This window comes from Pogona vitticeps, chromosome 3 (genome assembly GCF_051106095.1).
Source record: "Pogona vitticeps strain Pit_001003342236 chromosome 3, PviZW2.1, whole genome shotgun sequence".
Taxonomy (NCBI): domain Eukaryota; kingdom Metazoa; phylum Chordata; class Lepidosauria; order Squamata; family Agamidae; genus Pogona; species Pogona vitticeps.
The window spans coordinates 188,545,103-188,567,955 of NC_135785.1; the positions used below are offsets into that span (position 1 = coordinate 188,545,103).

The 22,853-nt window shown below is 36.9% G+C and overlaps 1 protein-coding gene across 12 annotated transcripts in view; it reads right to left on the reverse strand.

Moving 5' to 3' along the window:
- The window catches only part of KLHL15 (kelch like family member 15), a 49,712-nt gene that overhangs the window by 8,519 nt on the left and 18,340 nt on the right, over positions 1-22,853 (reverse strand). For 3 of the 12 annotated variants that reach the window (XM_072994283.2, XM_020789127.3, XM_020789126.3), the window contains 2 exons: positions 11,400-12,111; positions 932-6,975 (listed from right to left, as the gene is read on the reverse strand). In XM_072994283.2, the coding sequence (XP_072850384.2) occupies positions 5,866-6,975; positions 11,400-12,104 (1,815 nt within the window). In that variant the 5' untranslated portion in view covers positions 12,105-12,111 and the 3' untranslated portion in view covers positions 932-5,865. Of the gene's footprint in view, positions 1-931; positions 6,976-9,170; positions 12,112-15,340; positions 15,440-21,174; positions 21,229-21,965; positions 22,054-22,853 lie in introns of those variants that run through there. The other 9 variants (XM_020789130.3, XM_072994284.2, XM_020789117.3 and 6 more) reach the window with 6 other exon arrangements.

Genomic DNA, 22,853 nt, shown 5'->3' on the forward strand with positions numbered 1-22,853 from the left:
GCCTTTTTTTTTTCCTGAAAAAAGCATATCTAATGGAAATAGCTATAATCAGGTTGTGTTAATATGAACAAAGATAGAATTAAAGAGGGTTCCCAGAGTTAAGACGACTGCAAACTGTTTAATTGTAAGTGACTAGCTTACAAAACCAAAATGCAGATGTTTGCTTGCCTTTTCATATACAGCATATGTATGTACTGTATACACTGGTTATTTGCAAGACACCAAAGTCTTAGGAGAACCCCATGTTTCTCGGAAGAGTTTAAACAGCTACTTCTAGCATTGTCGGGCACTTGTTTCCCTACACCTTATCTGCTCCATATACCACCTTTCCTTGTGAAATATATGGGCCACAACTTGGTGCAATTTGTTCACTGAAATCAAATTGCCTAAAGTGTTTTTAAAAAGGCTGAACTGTGACTGTTGTCTGTACTGAATATTGTATCTTCTGACAATTTTTTTTGGCACTACTTAGAAGAGCGGCTGAATCATCAATGCAAACACAAACCACAGGAGCTGAACTAATTAATTAATAAGCTTTTTATGAAGAATTTAGAAAACAGGATTATGTCTTACATTAAGTCAAAAAGGTTGGTTCATCTAGTCCAATACTCTTAACCCAAGTGGTAATGGTTCTCTGGGATTTGAAGAATTGTTTTTCTAGACATACTTGGAAATGCCAAGAATTGTATCTGTGAATGCAAAGCATAGGCTTAACCACAAAGCTATGGGCCCTCCTTTTGAAAAAAACTAGTCCCTAATAGGTAATGTGTAGAGAAAATAAAAAAGCATTGAATCAAACATTTTCCTCCACACCACTTCTTCTATACTTTTCTATTTTGCATATTCAGTCAATGCACAGGATAAATCTAAACTAGTGTTTCTCGTATCGTGAACAAAAGACAATATGTGAAAATCACTGGCACACACAAACTTGACAAATAAATAGCATTTTATCCATATCCAAGGGACAACAACAGCAACATCATCCCTTAGGTGCTCAGTTTTTGTCATCATTGGAAACTTGGGACAGAAATATGAGTGACAGACAGTAAGGTTTGTGTTAGACAGAAGATCAACTGTACACAAAGGTAAAACTCATACAGATTTGCTTGAGCATAAGCCACAGGAAACACATCAGACTTCTTGCCAATTAAATACACAGAGAGTAAGCTGCAAATCTGGATAGCTGTTTTACAATGGAATGGAAAATTGAGTCAGGTAGTAACTATAAGCACTCCAGAATGCCACATTACCTAGTTAAATATCCTTACATGTTTTGTCATTCCCTTCTCAGCCTGCTGTTCTTGATGCTCCAGTGTTTTACATTTAGTAAATAATTTTCAGACAATTCTACTCTAAAGCTAAAAACTGTATTTTGGGCCAAATGCCCAGTTAAAAGTCAGAACTTTAAGACTGCAGTACACTGAAAGCACTGACCACTAATTTCACTATTGTCTACAGCGATGGTTCCCAACACTGGGACCCCAGATATTCTTGGACTAAAACTCCCAGCAGCCTTCACCACTAAATGATTTCCACCAGGATTTCTGAGAGTTGTAGTCAAGAACATCTGGGGACCCATGGTCAGGGACCACTGGTCTAGAGGATAAAACATTTTATAAAAACAATTTCAGCTGTTTTGACATCCAAGCTGTTAAATTCAGCTGTTAAACATACTATGAGGTATGGTCTGTTTCATCCCAAATAGACATGTTCTTGCATGTGTATTGCCAGTTTTGCATGCTCACATGCATTCTGACCCTTTCTACATGTCACAAACCCAGCAAGTAATGTGCTCCACCATGAATTCAAAAGTTGCCTTCTTCTAAAATCAGAAGAATCTAATTCTAAACCAATTTGAATTTAGCATTACTTCTAAACTGGAGGAATTCTGATCTGTTAGCAAGCTGGAATCATAAACTACAAACCAGAACCTCGGGTTCCGATGTAACATGAATTTCTAGTTTGTTTAAACTTTTACTATTACAGCTTGGAGCTTCTGGTCATGTAACTGCAGGAAGAGGAGAAGGAGAGAGAACTGTGTAAGTTGTAGCTTTATGATTACTTGTTTATGTAATGTAAAGCTATGGTTCCCCATTACATACAAAAAAACCTTCAACACATTCAGAACAAATTCCCTGTCACGTTCACTTTTGGATATAGATTTTGCAACACAATTATTTTCATTTTTTAAAATTGTAAGTGGCTCTGTGGTACGGCAAAATGGTCAGATTCTGCACGATGAGTAGAATTACAAGTAGCCATTATAGAACTGCTTGTTCTGAGTGAGAACAAGTGGAACCTCTACTTATGAATGTCCCTACCTACAAATAATCCAACTTATGAACAGCTCCGTTCGCAAAATTTTGCTTCTACTTGCGAACGAAGCTTCAAGATACGAAAAGAAAAAGGCAGGGGGAAAAGGCGGGCAATTCAAATTTCTAACTGTAGGCGGCGCAGAGGCTTTTTCTTTGTGCTGTAGCTCTTTCGGCAGTTATAGGGAGTGTCACAGTTGGAGGCTTGGGAGAGCCTCCTGCTTCGGAGTGAGCCTGTGTGTGTGTCTGCAGGGAGGCAAGCTGCTGTTTTCTCCTTCTGAAAAACTGTTCTGGTGGGTTTTGGTGGGGTGGATATGTTTCTGTGCTGTGTTGTTGGTGGCTTTTTTTTTTCTTAATGACTCAGCAACGGAGTTGGGTTTACTGTTTATTGTTGGAGTGTTTTCCCCTTCTTAAAGCCTCAGTGCCTTGGGACAACTCTTGCTGTGTTCTTTTTAATTTGGGGGTATTTTTTCCCTTGGCCAGAACAGATTAAATGGTTTTCAGTGCATTCCTATGGGAAATGGAGCTTCTACTTACAAACGTTTCAACTAACAAACATCTTCTGGAACGAATTAAGTTTGTAAGTAGAGGTTCCACTGTAATATGTTTGTTTTGCTTTGCCAAAGAAATGTTATTAAGATAGAGCATATGAAGATATGCCATTAAATCACCAAAAAACATAGTGATATATTAAAATCGCAGGAGGAATACAGGGAGAGGTATTACCCTGGTTTATTAAGAACTGCTACACACTCTAGCCTGATGAATTTCTAAAAACCAAGAAACTCTTGCTGCATTCTATTTCATCTTAATAAAGATACTGCCTAATTCTGAATTTTGGATGTGTGTTTTTCTTATACGTGCACAGTATTTTTAATGAAAAGTTTCCTGGAGCGCAGTTATAAAGGCATTCACACTGTACTTCTACAATCTTAAGTGTTACTGTCCCTCTATTGGTAAAATGTTCAAACCAAACTCTGCTTGTTTTCTAGAACAAATATTGGTACATATATGTTAATTTTAAATTCACACAAGTGCTCAGTTTAACTCAGTCATCAGGTACTGATGGTGTACACCATTAAATTCTGCAAGTCCCTATTTTGAACAGGGCTTTGTAAGAGTAAACAGACAGCAGAGTTAACAGAGGATTGTACTACACAATAAAGAAATGATTTTATAAAATTAAGAAAGGCAGGAAGGGTAAAGTTAGAATGCCTTCTCTGCCATGTAAATTTTGTGTCATGTGGCAGGGTGGTTAAAATGATTTCTTAAAATCAAATTGATTTAAATCACAATTTAAATGATTTAATTTTTTAAAAATCATTTTTATTTAAAGCACCAAACATCTGATTAAAAATTAATTTAAATTATTTAAATCAATTTTATTTAAATAAATCCACACTACTATATGGATCATATCCTTTATCTCTTTGTCCACTTGCAGTGAAAAGATAGAATACTGAACACACCACTTGCATCAAAACATTCTCAAAACATTATAGACGTTGATGTATTTGTTACATAGTTAACAATGTTGTAGTGAACAACATGTGCATTGGAAGTTGGGGTATAAAGTCTCTGCTGTTTCTTCTCAGACGAAAACCCTGAATTTCACAGATACTGGTTAAACTGCTCAAACAACTGTTTACTGTTTGGCTATAGGGTGTTAAGAGAAAGTTGATCAATTTTATCACATCAATACATAGATGATGTCTTGAATATTATATAATTCAAGACAAAAATAATTAGGGAAACTTTAATCTTTTCTATGTAACTGCAAACATATTCTTAAATCTTTGTGCCCAACAGCAGACCTGATAGTGCAACTGTCCCATAATTATTGTCTGTAAAAGTACAATTGCAAAATTTCAGCTCTGCATTTATTTTCTTCTGCCAAAAGTGTGTCTACTCAAGCACAGTAGTGGTTGCTAATGGCTTTTAACAAATGTAATTTTGAATTCCAGAGTATAGAATATGCATTCTCTACAGTTATTTCCAATTAGGAAATAACCTCCATACTGCATGCAAACAACTATATCTCTTCTAAAGCTTTTCTCCCAACTGTTTGCCTAACATAAACAGCTCTTTAAATGCTAAGGCAGGATTTACACACCTCCACATTTCACATGCCACATTTCAGACAGATACTGAAATTTCCAACGTTTCATCTGAGTACACCAGTCAGATTTCGTTTTAGTGATATTGTCGTTCATTTACAGTCTATCTACGAAGATTTTTTTAAAATGCTTTCCTCTAGATAGAGTTTCTCAAGCATCTCAGGCATCCATACAAAAATTTGTGAGGCCAGTGGTTATTTGTCAAGTTTGTTCCCAAACAACATAGAAATTTGTCCACTCTTAAAGATACTTTCTTGGTGTGTGTGTTTTTAAAAGAAAACTGGAAGGGGGGGGGAACGCTGTACATTTTTAATGCTTCTGAGAATAATGCCTATGGGAAATACAACTGTCCTCCACAAAAGGCAGAGTTAGTGTTAATATTATATACATTTTGGACATGTATTTCAAGAGAAAAGTACCAAAAATGATAAGCAGGAATCATTTGCTTATTTTAAGACACAAAAAAATGTAGTTTCACCTTTTTTTCATCATCCATTTAAAAAGGAATTCAGGTGTCACTGAATCTATCAGTATATACCAAATATAAAATTTTATATTGACAGGATCAAGGTCTTCATTTACCCAACAAGTTAAAATAAATGAAAGGGTGCTATTACATCTAAATTTCAACAGAGATAGGTGATATTTGTATGCTAGTTAAAAATAGACTTTTAAAACTGGACATAAAAATATGCACTTTATCTCAATATTACAGTGTATTCATGTTTGTATATATAGATATATTTATTCACAAACCACAATGCAAACAGAAGGCAGCCTAGTATTAATTTTAGTAGAAAACCTTTAGCATTGTTTTAAAGAATGGATGCTTTTCAGCAGACTTACTGCAACTACTGCACAATATTATGGGGAAGGTCATGCAAAAATTGGAAACTTTTAAATTGTCATTGATATCAAAAGGAAAAGTGTCAAATCTGATCAGGAGGATTTATAGATGAAGGGAAATATATTTAAAGAAAAAGTAGCATATACAACCAAATTAATAGGCCCCTTTCACTGCTGTATTTAAAGTCAGGCTGTTTCACTAAGATTTCATTTATGATGAGGCAGTTTAAAAAGTTAAAAAGCACAATTTATATGCTTTCAATCCACCTTGCAAATACAGGGCATTCCAGTACTTTTCAAAGCATGTATTATTTTCATTTGCACAGAATGTAGGGTCCAAAACACATGAAATGGAAGAACTTCTAATTTTCCCCTCTCTCAAGACACACACATAATGGCATGTATAAAATAAAATACAAAACCACAGTTATTTGCATTCCTAATAAACTTGGTTGATGCATTCCCTGTATATTCTTTTCTTCCTTTATTAATTTAAGAGGTGTATTACACAGGATTATGTCTTTAGTGAGTTTCAATCTGCTTTCCCTTTCCCCACTCCCTACAAATAGATTTTTGGGTCTTTTGTTCTAGCTGCAACGTCTCACATGTTCCAGTACATACTCAGGAAAATGTAGGCTACAAACTTGTAAACCATCCAGTTTGCAGGGCATTCTTGGGTATTCATCTTCTTTCCATTTATTATCTTCAGGATCAAAAGTGAGGATTGAATCACTGTAGTGACCATTATAACAAAGGCCCCCAAGAACCATTATCTGTTTGTCCAACACAGCCACACCGTGACCACTTCTACCAATTGGCATGGAAGCCAAAATAGTCCACTGATCAGTATCTGGATCATAAACTTCAGTGGAAGGGCACCCCTGAGACTCAAAAGAGGCCCTAAGGATGACACAGACACCTCCAAAAACATAAAGCTTCCCATTGTAAGAAATCATCTTGTGAAAGCATCTTGCATAATTCATTTTGCATTTGTTTTCCCAACAATTAGTGACCACTTGAGTCCTCCTTGTTCGCTGCTCCACAGTCCCTTCTTTACTGGGGTCAAACACACATACCTGCTTTGATGTGGATGATGATGTTATTCCACCAGTGATATACAACTTGTTACCAAGAACAGTTCCTTCATGACCATATTTATTGACTGGGTAGGGGTCCACAAATTCCCATTTATCGTCTGTGATATCATATCGTTCAGTTGAATAAAACGTTTCATCTCTTGTCCTCCCTGCCACTGCATAAATGTACCTTCCAATAACACCAACCGCAAATTCTGACCGTGGTACAGACATATCTGCCATTCGCAACCAAGAATTTTGTCTTGGATCATATCTGAACACTTTGGAGGAGGCATGAAATTCACCATCTGGTCCCAACTCTTCCCCACCCAATAAGAATACAAAGTTATTAACAATAGCAAGGCAGTCTGGTCGTAAAGGTACTTGTGGGCCTTCTAGCTCCCACCAGACCCTTGGCTTGTGTAGGAGAAGAATTTTACTATTTACCATGCTGTGTCCTATCATTCCTCTAAATACTGCAGTCTGGGGTTTGGCAGAACGAATGCGATTTGATTTCGTTTCCATCAAGGGCTGCTGGTGTACACTATGGAAGTAATTCATAGCTTGATCCACCTCATGCCGTAACTGCCGGGAGTAACGATAAAATTCCGATGTTTTCACCTAAGGACAGAGCAAAATACGTCTGTGTTGACCAAGGACAATATAGGAGAGAAATCCTTCTCAAACAATACCACTTCATTTTACTCTGTTAAACCCTGAAGAATAGCTGTAGCTTAATTTCAGCAACTAAGAGTGCTTCCAGTCCAGCCAAGCCCATCAAATCTCACCTAAATTTTGTTCTCTATGTCACTTTTTCATCTACTTAATTTCAGCAACTACTGAAATGACAATTATTGCATTCAACTGCCCCTCACAGAACTTTTTAGCAATGAATTTGAAATGTCTGGCAGAAATAATAAAAACAGCCTTACCAAACCTAGTGCCCTTGAGATGAGCTGGACTATAATTCTTACAATCCCATAGTCAGCATGGCCCAATACATCTGGGGGCACCAGGGTAGGGAATACTTGATCAAACAGATCATATATTTTCAAAGACTTTTTTGTGTATGGAACTCAGCCAAGGTTTAAAAGAATTCCAAAAAATACCAAGACAATCTGCTCGGAACAGTTACAGAATAACTGTTCCAGAATATGGATCTTTTAAAAATTATTTCTATATCTAACAAAATATTTAAAATCCTTGGCATTTCCAACTAGATGAATGACAATAACAAATCTTCGCCAATTTTTAGCGTGATTGAATTTGCCTTAAATGCAAATAGCCCTATATCACTTCAGCTTCTCCTTCCATCTCACATCTTAATTGTATTTTTCAATATACTAAGGTCACCAATAATACGTTGCAGCAAGTTATTTTGTAGGAATTGTTTTACATACCACCAAAATGAAACTCAGAATACATATACTGATGTACTGAACTGTTTTATCAATGACTATTACATGCAAAGTTTATTTTTAATGTATTTATTTTTAGAACTGTACCTACGATTAAAACACTATCCAAAAATAAAGAGTGTGTTTTTAATACACAGTCCCAATTATTAAAATGTTGTTTCAGGTTGTATACCACCCCATAGTGCTAAAGCACTCTCTGGTGTCCTAACCAACTGAAGTTAGACCTCACCTATTACTAAAGTAATAGAATTAATTATCTGTCTGTTTTTATTTACAGTATATCATTTAAAGCCTACAATATATTATTGAAAGTCATCCGTAAAATTTAGAGGGAAAGAAGTGAGAGAGAAATATTCCATTCCTTTACCTCTTCTACAAAAAATATATACAATCAAATGCTACTAGAGTTAGTAAAATCACGGATACTTGTTAGCACAGTTCACAGTGAAACTGAAAAAAGCGGGGAGGGCAGAACACTCTTCCAGAAGAAATGGAGAGAAATATATGAAACTACAGGACATTTCTTAACCTAACTATAAAAAAAATCAGACGGATTTACAAACTGCAATTACCTGTTATCCAGAACTGTGTAAACACACATCCTCAAAGAAGATATCACACCTAATTATGCCATTCACCTGTTAAGGATATATGGAAACCCAATCTACCTTGGAAACCTACAGTTTGGGATTATGTATTTATGTTATATACCACCCAATTTAGTGACAGGCACTACTCGGGGCAGTTTACAGTAAAAGAAAAAATTCAAACACAAAAGGCATAATTCAACAACAAACAACGATAATGAATTACAAAAGCCAAAAAAGTCAAAGTTTCCATTCTCCAAAAAGCCACTGAGTTTGTTTCTATCAGTTTCTAGATTTCGCAGTTAGCCAGTTTTATCCTCCCCCCACATTTCTTTTCCACTCCTGGCCTCAGGAAGCCCAAAATCCGATAGCCTCTAAATTCATCTAAATGAAACATGTTGACAAATGCTAGAGACCTATAACAAATGTTGCTACGGCTATCTATATGTCAAAAGAAATCCCCGGACAAAGAACAATAAAATAAAGCAGCATATACACTTAAGTGAGGAATGAGAAAAAGAAATCGCTCTCTTTTGGGAAGACAGTACAGGACCAGGGTCTGTACAGATGGATCTTTCAAAAAGATTACTTTGTGAAATGACACTAAAACAACTCTATTAGGGGTAAAGATGCAAAGGAAGCTATGAAATAGAAAAAAATAAAATGGGAACAGAAACCAGAAGCACATTGACATTAACACAAAAATGAATTAGTTCACAAAACAATAGAATATTTTGTATGACAAATGAAAAGAATTTTAAGAGACACATCAAATCAAATGTTTGTAACCAATGACTACAGTACACAAGAGTCAGAATAAAACATATTTATTAAATTTCAAATGTGTGGCATTATAGATTTTAGAAAATATACTTGTCACTCTTGGTTATTTAGTGGAGCCTTTAAAGATTTGTGTTATTTTATTCTATTTTGTTACAGCATATGTTAACCTAAGGAATGTTGATAGTGTATTATATAAATTTTAAAATTTGCTTTAGGTACAAGTGTAATAGGGACTGCCTCTGTTTTAATTTTAGTATCAAGTACATTACTGAAGCTCTTCTAATTCATATCTTTCTCAAAATGTACATGAATATAAGCATTTCCATATTTTTCTCCTATATTATTCAAGGCCTACAGATACTAAAAAATAAAGGGGAGGGTAAAATGTCAATATGACAGCTAACTGTCATGCATTGTTGCAGAATCTTATAACCCCATCTTGCTAATTATAGTTAGGTACTTGTGGCAGCTGAACAGCAAATGTAAAATTACATTTGATTACACAAATATACTGATGCTTTAACGTTAACATGCATGGATGTTCTATGTCTAGGATGATACATGCTGAATACAGCTAGAAAAAATGAACTGAGAAAGTATTTGCTTTCTTGTAAAGAAATAAACTATAAGTTACTCTTTCGTTTATTATTTTATAACTGTTCACCCCCATTCAAACAAGATTATTTTCCCAATTTATAACTGGAAAGTCATGGAGATACAATTCCCATGACTTCTGCATAACATGAATCACACTGCACGAACATCTACCATCTTTTTTCAGTAATGATCCTAGTAACATTTGTTTAGAAATAAAAGGGGAACTGTTACTGTGGTGACTTAAAAGAGTTGAGATGATATGAGACCTGTCCGTAAAGGTGCTACTTTTCCTACAAACTACATACTTCCTGGGTACAAACAGCCGTAATAGTCCTTCCATTTTACACCACTACTCCTCTATGAAAAGCTCAAAACTCATACATTTCTTCTTCCAGTACTCAACTTGTTCACATAATTTAAGACATTTTGTATATCACAGCAGGGCAACATGTAGCTCCTCAAAGGTTACTGGACTGCCACTTCCAGCATCCCTCACCACTATATACATGGGCTAACACCGATATGAGTTGCAGTCCAACAATATCTGGAGTGCCAGTAGTTACCTGCTTTACACTAATGCCTGACCATATTTCCCATTGTTCCATCATCCCTCAGTCATCTCTTCCTACCTTTTGCATTTATATTCTTTCTTTTCCATGTAGACAGGCTTTCTAGAACCAGCCTTGCCAGACTTGAAATATCAGCATATCTATTTCCATGATCAAGCTTCTTCTGCTTAGATAGCCTTCTTATACCATATTGCTTTGTTTCTGAATGATCAAACTCTACATTGCGCTCCCCAAAACAGCTCCTCCAAAGACCAGTGTTCCATCTGGGAACCGTCAGATGCTAAAGTTTACCATTCTCGATACAGCACACAACTACTACTCCCAACCCCATTTCACCTCCACTAGAGATCAAACTTGGAACAGGAAAAGCACAACACTGATTTTTCCCAACCAGATTGAGAATCTAGCCTCCTTTTCTGCTATTTATCTGAACAATTTAAAAGCTTAACACCTCTCCCCACTTTCTACTATAACAACCAGACAGAAACGAAAAAGAGTGAATAAGATAGCTCCACATCAAGTTAATTTACAGAAAGCTCTCCTAACATACAAGGCTGACCGTTACACCAAAAACTCCCATATTTTTCTGAGTATTTAAAAACAGAAATTGCAACTTAGATCTTGAATTGATTCTGCTGGAATTAAGAAAACAAAAACAAGATAAAGTATCCTGGATTTTTTTTCCATTTTCAATCTGGAATTTAAATGCTTATATGATGTGTGGTCTTGTCTTAAAGTTTCAGATTCACAAATTTGTATTATATTAAGACTCAATTAGCTAAATTTAATGTCACTGAAAATAACAAACACAGTCTTGTCTTTATTTGTTAGAGGTTCCCTCCATCACTGACTATTAAAAAAGTTGCAAACCTACCTCTTTCCTGGCTGTAAATTCTGCTACACTAGAGGATTTTTTGTTTGTTTGTTTTAAAAGCTAGATGGCACTTGTTCCAGACATGAATGATTTAAATGTTCCATTTTCCAAAATAGAATTTCATTTTCCCCTCCTAATTCTGAGAACTTTACCTATGGACAACATGTTGCCCTAAGTGCAATGATGAATTCTATCTATTGCTTTCAAACGCACCAACCTTTTCAAAAACACTGGATGGTGTCATCAAACAAAACCTGATGTTCTGAATGATGGTGTCGGTATGTCTCCAGCGTCTTCTATCATGCCGCAGCCAAGCCTGAACAGCCTCGTAGAGCTCTATTTCTGGGAACCTGCTCAGATGGTCATTATCCAAGTAAGTCATAAGCTTTTCAAAGCTCAGATAGGACAAGAAGTCAGGTCTGGCCATGAGAGGCACAAAATTTTCTAGTAAGAAGGAATCCAGCTTTTCTCTGACTCCCTCGATGTTTACACCAAAATCATCTAAGAGTCTCATAATTTCTGCGCAGTTTTCCAAGCAGATTTTTGCTAAAAGAAAAGAGCAGCAGAATTTCACCACCTCAATAAGCTGGACATACATAGCAGCCTGCAGGATCTCATGAACAGTGGTCATACTCAGTTCAATGGTTCCATAGTACATGAATTGAAGAACGTGACTGAAGCCTGTGGCAGTCAGACCTTTCAAGTGGATTTTGTCCTGATCTCGCTCCCTCATATCAGCAGTGAACATAATCCTGAAGTAATCACTTTGGGTGGCAAGGAGTGCTTTATGCGCCTGAAACTGGTGATCTTCAATAACAAGAGTGACGTCAAGAAGCAATCCCTCCTCATACAATGTTCTGAACCCAGCAGAGACGCTGGTGTCATGGATGGAGGAGCTAAATCCTTCCACGTCCCCTGCCATGAATCACCTGAAAAAAAGTAAATATGGAAAATGTTATAACTTATGAAAGTCACATGGTTCAAATATATTTTATTTTTACTTTAGCTATCATGGTGTGTGAACAATATCAGTTGGCATTTTCCAAAACAGTTAAAATGTTAAGATGCACATGAAAATTGCTTACAATGAGTTTAACACACACACACACTCACTCACTCATTCTTATGACTTTTAAATTTCAACCACTTGCACTACCCATATTAACTAAAATCCAGGGTACTACACAGAATATTGGTCAGTAAATAGGGAGGACTGATACAGAAGAACAGCCTTATTTGCAAGTAGCATGGTGAATAATTTGTTCTTGCAAATGAAGAAACCTTGAGACAGATGGCACCAAGGCTCAAACAGGGTCATTTAGAAGCTCAACTGAAGAGTGTGGTCAGATGGACATTTAGCCCACTGTGTGGCCTGCTGCAGGTACAGGTTGGTGTGCTCTTAAAGATGGTGATCAGTCTATGTCTTTCCTAGAGACAGCCCACCCCCAGAATGTTTTTCCAACTTGCACCTGTCTGGTCACTGTCTAGGGCAGTGATGGTGAACCTTTTTGGGCTCCAGTGCCCAAACTGGAAAAACCAACAACAGCGGGTGGCATGTCGCTGCTGCGGCAGCACCAGAAGTGGTGGCGGCGGAAGGGGGAATCCCAGCATGGAGGTGCCTTGAGACCCCATTCTGGATCCACTGCCAGCACCAGCTGCTCTGGATCTGCCTCTTGAAGTGCCAGCACTGTTGCTGCAGCTGCTTTCTCAGGTTTGGCTGCGCGGGGGGAAGTAGTGATCTGGCGACTTATAGCTTGCGCGCCGGCAGAAAGGGCTCCGTGTGCCAGCTGTGGCATGCATGCCATAGGTTCACCATTGCTGGTCTAGGGGCCTCTACTTTTTTGGTATGGGTAGGATTGCTCTCTTTCCATATGTGTAGCTTGGCTTTTTAAAAGGGTCAAGCAGAGCAGCGGCAGGAAACAGATGGGGGGGGGGTTGTTTGCTCTTTTTTTTTTTTACTAGTTCTTTAAGAGAAAAGCAAACAGTAATCCACCTGGTTGCTCCCTCCTGTTTTCTCCTGCTTTTGACAGCAGGCTGGTGGGGATCAAATAAGGTTGCTTCAGCTCCGTATACCATTTGAATGTAAAGATCGCACCAAATGGCATACTGGACCTCTTAGCAACTCTATTTAGACCACTCCAAAATAGGTACGTAGACAAACCCTGAGGGAGCTGTAGCATCATATACTGTATTTCAGTAGGAAGTCATAATATGCTATGTGTAAATATCCCTCTGCTTAACAGCCTTACCCTTCACACTCATTTCCCAACAGGCTGCTACAGCACTCACAGGAAAAATAAAATACAGTGGTGCCTCGCTTAACGATTGCTTCATACAACGAAAAATTCACTTAACGATGGCTTTTTCGGAGCGATCTTGCGCTTCACTTAACGATTTTCCCTATGGGCGATTTTCACTTAACGATTTCGGGACCATGCTTCACTTAATGATGACAGTTTTAGGTCCCCTTGTTTCACTTAACGTTTTTTTTACAGCCCCGTTTTTGCTATTTTTAAAATATTCTAAAATGTTTAAAAATGTTTTAAAAGCTTGGAATCGTTAGTACACCTAATAAAACCTTCGTTAACTTAATTTGGCTTTGTTCTGAGTCTTTTTGAATTTTTTGTGAATTTTTCCCCCACTGAAATAGGCTTCAATGCATTTCAATGGGTTTCGCTTAACGTTTTTTCCTTTGGGGATTTTCGCTTAAGGATGGTAATCTGTTCCAATTGGAACGGATTATCCGGTTTTCAATGCATCTCTATGGGAAATGGTGTTTCGCTTAACGATGTTTTCATATAGCGATTTTTTTTTTGAACCAATTAAAATCGTTAAGCGAGGCACCACTCTAATCTGATTTCACAAGGTTTATTTTTAACATACACATTCACTCCTTCTCAATATTCACAGTAAGTTTACAAAACTATAGATTAATATTTCAAACTTTTGGGGGAAAAATAATTTTGAGAATCCAATATTCTTATTTTGTACTCATTTGGAGAATTCTGGAAAAATATTCGACATTTTACATTACATAGTTCAAGTGTTTTTCTAAGGAAAGAACTGCTAATTGATTAAAAGGTCTTATTTTTAAAATCAACTATAAATCTATTTTATGCATGTACCTGGCACTACAGTGAAGGAAATTTGGTTTCAGTTTGTTCAAAGAATTAGTGACATGATAAATGACCCCAGAAAAGAGATACAAAGTAGTCTGCCAAAGAATTCTTGTCCCATCAGAACCTGTTCTGATCTGTGCGGTATGTTGGCCTTAAAAATCCTAATGTTAATTGGACAAATATCAATTGCAATTATAACATATCTAGAGAAAAATGATAATCCAGTGTAAAAGGCTAAAGATGTATACAATCTGAATAGAAATCAGAGTATATACTGTACCCAGAGTGATATAACAGACGGAGTGACAAGACTCAGGAGACCTGGGTTCAAATACCCACTTAGCTAGGAAAACTCATGGGGAGAGGGTGAAACTAGTAAAACTACTTGTCAAATAACTCACTTTCCTTTAAAGTCCTATTATGGGTGTTATGACTTGATGGCACAAAACACAGGGAAGAATGAAACAACTACTGGCAGTTGCCATGAATTTATTAAACACAGTAAAGCTAATACAACTTATGAATCTTTTTTGACAGAACTGAGTCACCTAACAGGCAAAAATTAATGCCTGACATATCTAGACTTCAGTCAGGCTTTTGACATAATCTCAAAGTATATTCATGTAAAAATAATAAAATATGGACTATAGGAAAGTACTATAACACAAATGTATATAGAGGTATACTGTACAGGTTAGCATTTACTTCAGTACTTGGCAAATAAAGGACAAAAGTACTGCAAATACTGCAAATACTAAAAAAGACTGGATAAGGAGTGTGCAATAAAAATGGCATGCAATAAAACAAATGAAGAGAAATGTGGCGAGTGTTGTCACACTGATGTGGATTCAGGCAAGGACTACAAAGCTCATATACTAACTAGTATAACCATACTATTTTTAAAAAAAACCCTCAAAGAACATGGGTTAGTCTAACTGTTGATACTGAATCTTCTGCTAAGCATAAATTAAATAAGAGCCTTAACTCTTCTCCTGCACACCATATTAAACAGGGAAAGAATATTATAGTAATAGCTTACCTTTTATCATTTTTTGCTTTGGAGCTGTGCTTAACAGGCACTGAATTGACATGGTTGCTTATGGAAGGTAAGTTCCCCTCCAGAAAACTAGGCAAAAAAGACTTCAGAAATTAGGGACCGAATCCACTTGTCTGTCCCAACTATAATGGCTCTTTTAAATAAAAAGAATTTGTATGACTGTTGAGTCAACAGGTTTCATTCATTCAATAGGTTTATTTTAATTTGGCCAAACAGCTGGATGCAGAAGGACAAGACTTGTTTCTCTCTCACTTGCTCTGTTTAGCCTACAAATATGCCGTAAACAATTAATATTGGCATGGCTGAGATGAGTAAGTAAAAAATATTGTAGACATCTGAAATGCTGTGTTGCCATGTTTCATTTGTTACAAGGTATTTCCAAATTAAGTGGATTGTAGACTGTGCTTGAAAAGATTTTACTGGAGGCATAAAAAGCTCAATCTAAGCTCAGACGGTTTTGAAAGTTTTTTTGATGTTGTCACTTAACTATATAAGCATTTTTCTCTATGACTAGCTAATTCCATGTACAGAATTCATGTAAACAAACATATACTACTTAAATTGATGACTGGATATATTTATAATCTTAGCAATTGCAGTATTCTTTTTCTTTATTGCTAGATTTGTTATGATCCAGCCTAGTTCTGAACAGATAAAATTTTATACAAGCTACTGCCATTTAAATTAAGACTGTACCGATTTCTTCTGAAATTCAGGAGAATCAGGCACAAAGAAAAGATGAAAAACTATTTATTTATAGCAACATCTCTAGACGTTATAACCTTGCCTCTACTTTTCCTGAAAACAGCCAATGCAAGAGGGTCTTTTCTAAATTAAAGCACAACTCCTTTTAGGTGTTGGAGGCAAGAGGGGGGGGTGTCATGGGAACTAGAGAACCCCTTTGAGGTTTCAGGGGGTATGTGTGGCCTCTGGAACACTTGAAGTTAATCTTATGAATTGCATCAAGCTTATTCTACCCCATTTTAATCTAATGATCAATGCATCATTTCTTTTCTGGTCCTCCATACATCCAAGATTTTATAAAATCTCCACAAGAATTACTGTCCTAGCTGTTTCAGTAGAACACTAGAGATGCTTCAACATTGCTCAGAAAGACACGATGTGCAAATTAAATCAAATAAAACTACAGTAATACACTGCCAGATAGACCAGGACTGAAGAATTTACAAAAGGACCAAAGACAAGGTATAAGTTTTAAAAAACAACAACTGTAAATTAAATGTAATGAAAGAATTTAATAGTATTAGAAGGAAAAAGGATAGACTACAATCCTATGAAAAACATTTAAAATTGTAATAATGTGAGACATCACCTGGCCCAAGGTTTATCTGATCAGAGAGGGTCTTTAACTCACTTGATTGCAGAATATACCTTCTTTTGCTCTACGCCAAAACAGACCCTTCCCTCCCCAAAGCAATCACCAAAAACAAAAACAATCTACCCCAAAAAGCTAGCTCATGATGGAACATACCACATTTCAAATGTTTCTATGCAAATACAGCATTTGGAACTTTCAGGCCAGCTCTTTACTAACCACATTTTTATACATGGGGGAATCCTTATTGGCTAGTGGCCAGGCTTTTACCACCCAATCAAAAGCATGTGATCTCATTTTACTCTCCATTCTTTGTACAAATAAACAAGAATGGAGTTGAACAAAACACTAAATACAGACACTCCACACTGAAGAGCCCAAACTTAATATAGAACATTGTTTTAAGTATTTTATAGAACATAAAACTGAGTTACCAGAACGTAAACAACAGGACAAAAGAAGTGGCAGAAAAAATGAATACAGTAGTTCTTCTATCTCTATCAGGTAACAGGCAATGGCCCAAATCCTGTTGCTTAGCACAGTGAATCATACTAGAGTAGGCCTATTGAATCAATGGATTTGGTGAATGAAGTAAGTTCCACTGATTCAAATGAGCCCACTCTAACTGCAAATTACTTTGGTGAAACCACTCTGCTGTGCTTTACTATGCTAAGAAACAGGATTTTGGCCACTGATTCACAAAGAACGTTAAATACAGTCCCAAACTAATAAAAACAAGTTGTTAAAAAGGCTGCATTTTCTGTGTTTCGGCAATATAGTTTTATTAGGTAAGATGACTGGTATCAGACAGCAGTGAAATTCTACCACAGGACCTACAGTGACATGATACAAATTGACTGGAGCTGCTACAGGTAATCTTCATATAATTATCTACTATTTTCTAAGTAATGTGACATATTATAAGCGCCATATTGGAAATGTTGGTACTATAAAATGTTTATGTACTATTGAGATCCATGTTTTATATGGCAAATGTTTTAAACTGGCAACCACAATTATATCACAGATATTAAAGATGACAGAGGTTTCACCACACTATCATCAGAGAAAAAAATTCCTGCACAACTCCTAGTTAAATTGTCTAAAAGGTAAAGGTAAATGTAAAGGTAAAGGTTCCCCTTGACAATTTTTGTCTAGTCGTGTTCGACTCTAGGGGGCGGTGCTCATCCCTGTTTCCAAGCCATAGAGCCAGCGTTTTGTCCGAAGACAATCTTCCGTGGTCACATGGCCAGTGTGACTTAGACACGGAACGCTGTTACCTTCCCACCAAGGTGGTCCCTATTTATCTACTTGCACTTGCATGCTTTCGAACCGCTAGGTTGGCGGGAGCTGGGACAAGCAACAGGCACTCCGTCGCGTGAATTCGATCTTACGACTGCTGGTCTTCTGACCCTGCAGAACAGGCTTCTGCGGTTTAGCCCGCAGCACCACCACGTCCCTGGTCAAATTGTCTAACCTATATCAGACATTCCCAACTTACCAAATTTTGAAAGTGTTTCTGAAGTTGTACTACAGTTTCCTTAACAAATAGGATCTGAAATGTGCCTACCTACACAGTAAATAGCACAAGAACAACTATCTTGCAGGTGCTCAATACATACAACCTGCAATATTGTACAAACATCAGGTAGCTGGATCAGTTGCATGAGTCTCATGAACAAGAATTCCATCTGCAAAACATATAAGCAAGCCCCATGGCACAGAAGTTAAACTGCAATACTGCAATCAAGCCACTTTGCTCACAAACTGACTTTGATCCCAACGGGATCAGGATAGACTCAGCCTTCCATGGTTGGTAAAATGACTATACAGCCTGCTTTTTTTTGGGGGGGGGGGGCAAAATGTTCCTTACCTAATTACTTTGTAAACCATCCATAGAATGCTTCAAATAGTATAGGGTGTATGTAAACTGAACTAATAAATAGATATAAAAGAAAGCAACATAAGATGTGTTAGTGGTACAGCTCTTCCCATTTCTTATTCTTTTCTAAAGTAGTCTAATTCTTCTCCAATTTATCAGGAAACCCCTTATACCTATGCCCAAAATCCTATGACCCAACAAATCTACAACATCTGTCAGCTGGTAATTTCTTGTTTTAAGGAGAACATTTCCACTTTCACTCAACTTCTTCACACACCAGAACCCTGTTATCCAAACAAGCTATTAATTGAACATCTTCCATGTCTTTTATTCAGTATATGAAAATGAACTTATTTATTTCCCTTGGGGCCTATATATGTTCTATTGTAACAGGCACTGAAGGCTGCTACTTTATTTTGAAGAAATGAGACTATATAGCAGACTACTTAAATCATAAGTGCCATTAAGTGCATGAAGAAACACAGAATTAATCCTATACAAGAGAATTTACAAGAAATTTAATTTTGCCCAAAGCTACTTTTTACATAGTAAAGAAGAGTTCTGGACTCGGCTGTAAACAATAAGCATTATTATATGTTTTGGTTCTACATACTGTATTCCTGGTTTTAGCACCATCTTTTAGGTCAGCTAATTATGATAAAACCATTACAATGTAAAACAAGTTTTGTTAGTACAGTACCAAGAAGAAACTACAGCCAAAATTTAAGGAAAGGGCATTCACTAAGAGAACTTCCACCATCAGTGGCAGAGGAAGTAGGAACAAGCTCTCCTTTCTGCTGTAGCTTTTATGCACCCAAAAAAAACATGCTCTGGATGCCCTTGAGCTATTTTTCAGTCACACTCAGGACTGCAAAGAAGATAAGGGGAATAAAATTCCAACACTGGATTTACGCCTGTGCGCTTGTGTATACATGAACACACCTTTATGACTACCTGTATAATAATCTAATTTTGGATAGAGATTCATATGAAAATCTGCATCACAAAAGCTACTACACAAAAACCCAATTTCCTATTTAAATTACACATAATAGTTTAATAAAAATTGCCATTAGATGTCAAGAATTAAAATCTCTGGCGAAAAGGGGAAAATCTCATTGAAAAATAACACATTATAATTATTTGCAGCGAGTGACCTAGAATTTTATAACCACAAAGCCCTTCCCTCATATAATGCACAATCACAATAATTCAATATTTTCTGAAATCACTTCTTTCACCACTCTTTGCTGGAATACTGAATACTGAATATCAATATGAGTCAGATGTTGTGCCTAATATGGAGGGGAGAGAATGAAAGAGAAAATGTACAAAATATACATAAACATCCAATTTACATACTCCACCATTTGCTGAAACAAATTCTAGTTTATCCTCTGTCAGTGAAGTACAGTGGTGCCTCGCTTAACGGGCGCTCCTTTTAGCGACGAAACCGCATAGCGATTAACTTTTTGCGATCGCAAAAGCGATCACATTGCGATGTTTCCTATGCGGTTTTATCGCTTTGCGATGATCGGTTCCGTTTCACTTACTGATCATCGCAAAGTGATGATTTTTAAACAGCTGATCGGTGGTTCCAAAATGGCCGCCGGGTAAAAAAATGGCTGCCCGCTGTGTTTTCACACCGATTTCTTGCATAAGAGGCAGCGAAAATGGCCGCCGTATGGAGGATCTTAGCTTTAAAGTCAGTTTTTTGCCCATAGGAACACGTTAAACAGGTTTTAATGTGTTTCGATGGGCTTTTAAAAATCGCATAGCGACGAAATCGCTTAGCAGCGATTTTTGCTGCACAGATTAACGTCACTATGCAAGGCACCACTGTATTCTGACAGATACATACAAGCCCTGGAAGAACAGGATCAAGGTATTGATTGACAATTTCCACCAGGACCAACCCTTCCCTCCACCTCTTTTTTATTTTTACTTTTTCTGTGGTGACAGCAGTTATCTGAATTGGCACTAACTCTGAAAAACATTTTTTAAAACGGGAACACTGTTTGGAGACAACTGCTTGGCTGAGGAAAACTGATACCCCCATGAGTGCCCCTTTGTATCAGATCAGGAGATCACACATGCCAGAAAACAAAGTGAAGCCAGCTAAACTGGAGCAGAATAAACCATCCCCTGCAAGCTGAACAAAAAGAGATGGTTTCCCACTCAAAAACACCAGATTTCCCCATTCTGAACTTTATATCATATAGCTACCAGTTTTTACAGTAATCTGATTTCATCTATGCCAAATCCAACACAATTTCAGGGTAAATGACCAATGTAGAGATGTCCTCCAACATGTGGTTTAAAAAACCCGCATGACATAGTATATGAAACAATCATTTCACAAATGAAATCAAAAAGCAAGCATTACCTCTGTTGCAGGCCATGGTGGGCAAACTACGGAGTTTTGCCAAGAATAACCTTTTTGTTGGTACAAAACATGCCACTGCACTGCAACTAAAGTTTGAAGTTCTGAGTACCAATAAGAATGAGCATAATAAACTGCACGGTTGTGATCACTGTGAAAGAATGTAATTTAAAGCCTTTCCGCACATTCTCCCACACACAGATGCACCAACCTACCTTAGCACACTTGAAATGTCAACTATCCTGTAGAAAAGCATTTTCACCTTTGTTCTGAAAGATGCAAAAATTGTAGGCCAAAGGTGAGAAAAAAGAAAAAAATAACTAGGTGCATCAAGCATGCCTCACATGAATATTTATTATATCAAACTTAATTGCCTATACATCTTGAAACAATTCTACACCTCAACATGTTCAGCCACATGTACTATGAGAGAACTCTCATTGTAGACATTCTGTTCAGCAAGCTTGGATATGCAATGTTTTAATATAAAGTTGGCAGATTCTCCCAATATTTATAAAGTTGCCAGCAATCACAGACAATCCTGCCTTATTACTTATGAGCAGCACACTGATACACAATATATGACATCTAAACTATAGATCAACTAGACATCTGAATGTCCTTCTCTATTAACAGACCAGAAACGGCACAGTTTGTTCTTGGCTTGACTTCCACCTTCTTTGGGACAGTTACAACCCCAAGTCACTGATTTGGACTTAATACTAAAACAAACCACAGATGGAGAGCCACTCCACCTGGAAAAGAAGCCAAGTGGGAGAAATCAAGCAGCATAAAATAGTGTACTACTAGTAAAACAGAATTCTCAGGAATCCTGCCTTATTGTTGTGTTAAAACAATCTAAAGATCAATATTCTGCAAAGACTGATTTTCAAGAATAGTAATTATTTGGATATTTAAAATATTCTTGAATTTTCTTTTTTATCAACAGTGTGTCATCAACATTCTTAAACAATCACTGTAAGCCACATATGTGTAACAACTGTACCTCAGCTATCTCAGACATCCGGAATTAGCAACCATGTTCAGCCAGGAGAGTTCCAAACGGTACAATTAAGTTACCTTGCGCATTTAGCCTTTTTAACAAATAAAAAAAATCAATTAGTACTTTATATTTTGGCAATGCAAGTTTTTTTCCTTTAGAACATCTTATATTTAGCACACAGACTATTCATCTATGGTACTAAAACTAGATTTCAGTAATATTTGAACTGTTGATGCAAAAATACTGAGCAGAAACATGAGATCTGAGTCAATGTAGAACATATCAAGATAAGCCAAATAAACAGAAGGTCAGTTTATATTTGGTCTCATTTGGAAGTACCAGAAATTTCCCCAAACAACTTCTTACTTGGGTTATGTTATTTATGAAGTCAGTGGCTCCCACATCTGGCTGAAATTTCAACCAATATTCTTTTACACTCTCATGTGTCTGCAAAACTACTGAATCAAATTGGTTCACCAATGTAGACACAGTCCTACACAAAGATTCCTAAAACATTAGGAAAATGATTTGGCATACATCACAGAATCAGACTCTTCTCTTTACTCAAACTTCTTCTGCTGTCCTTAAAAAAGAGAGAGAGGTTACCTACCTGTAATCATAGTTCTTCTAATGGTCCTCTGTGAATCCACACAAATGGGTTGTTCTGCGCCTGCGCTGAACCTCTCAGAAGTTTCTAGAGCTTATAGACACATGATTAGTGGGACATTCCCCCATGGAGCACATGCTCCACCCACCACTGATCCCCTCAGTTCCTAAAAAAAGATCGATGACAAACTAGTCTCCCTGTGAAAGGAGAGGAATGATAGTGTCTGGTGTCATTGTTCTGAAGCATCTAGGTTGGATGAATTTATTGAGATTTCGGAGGTTGAG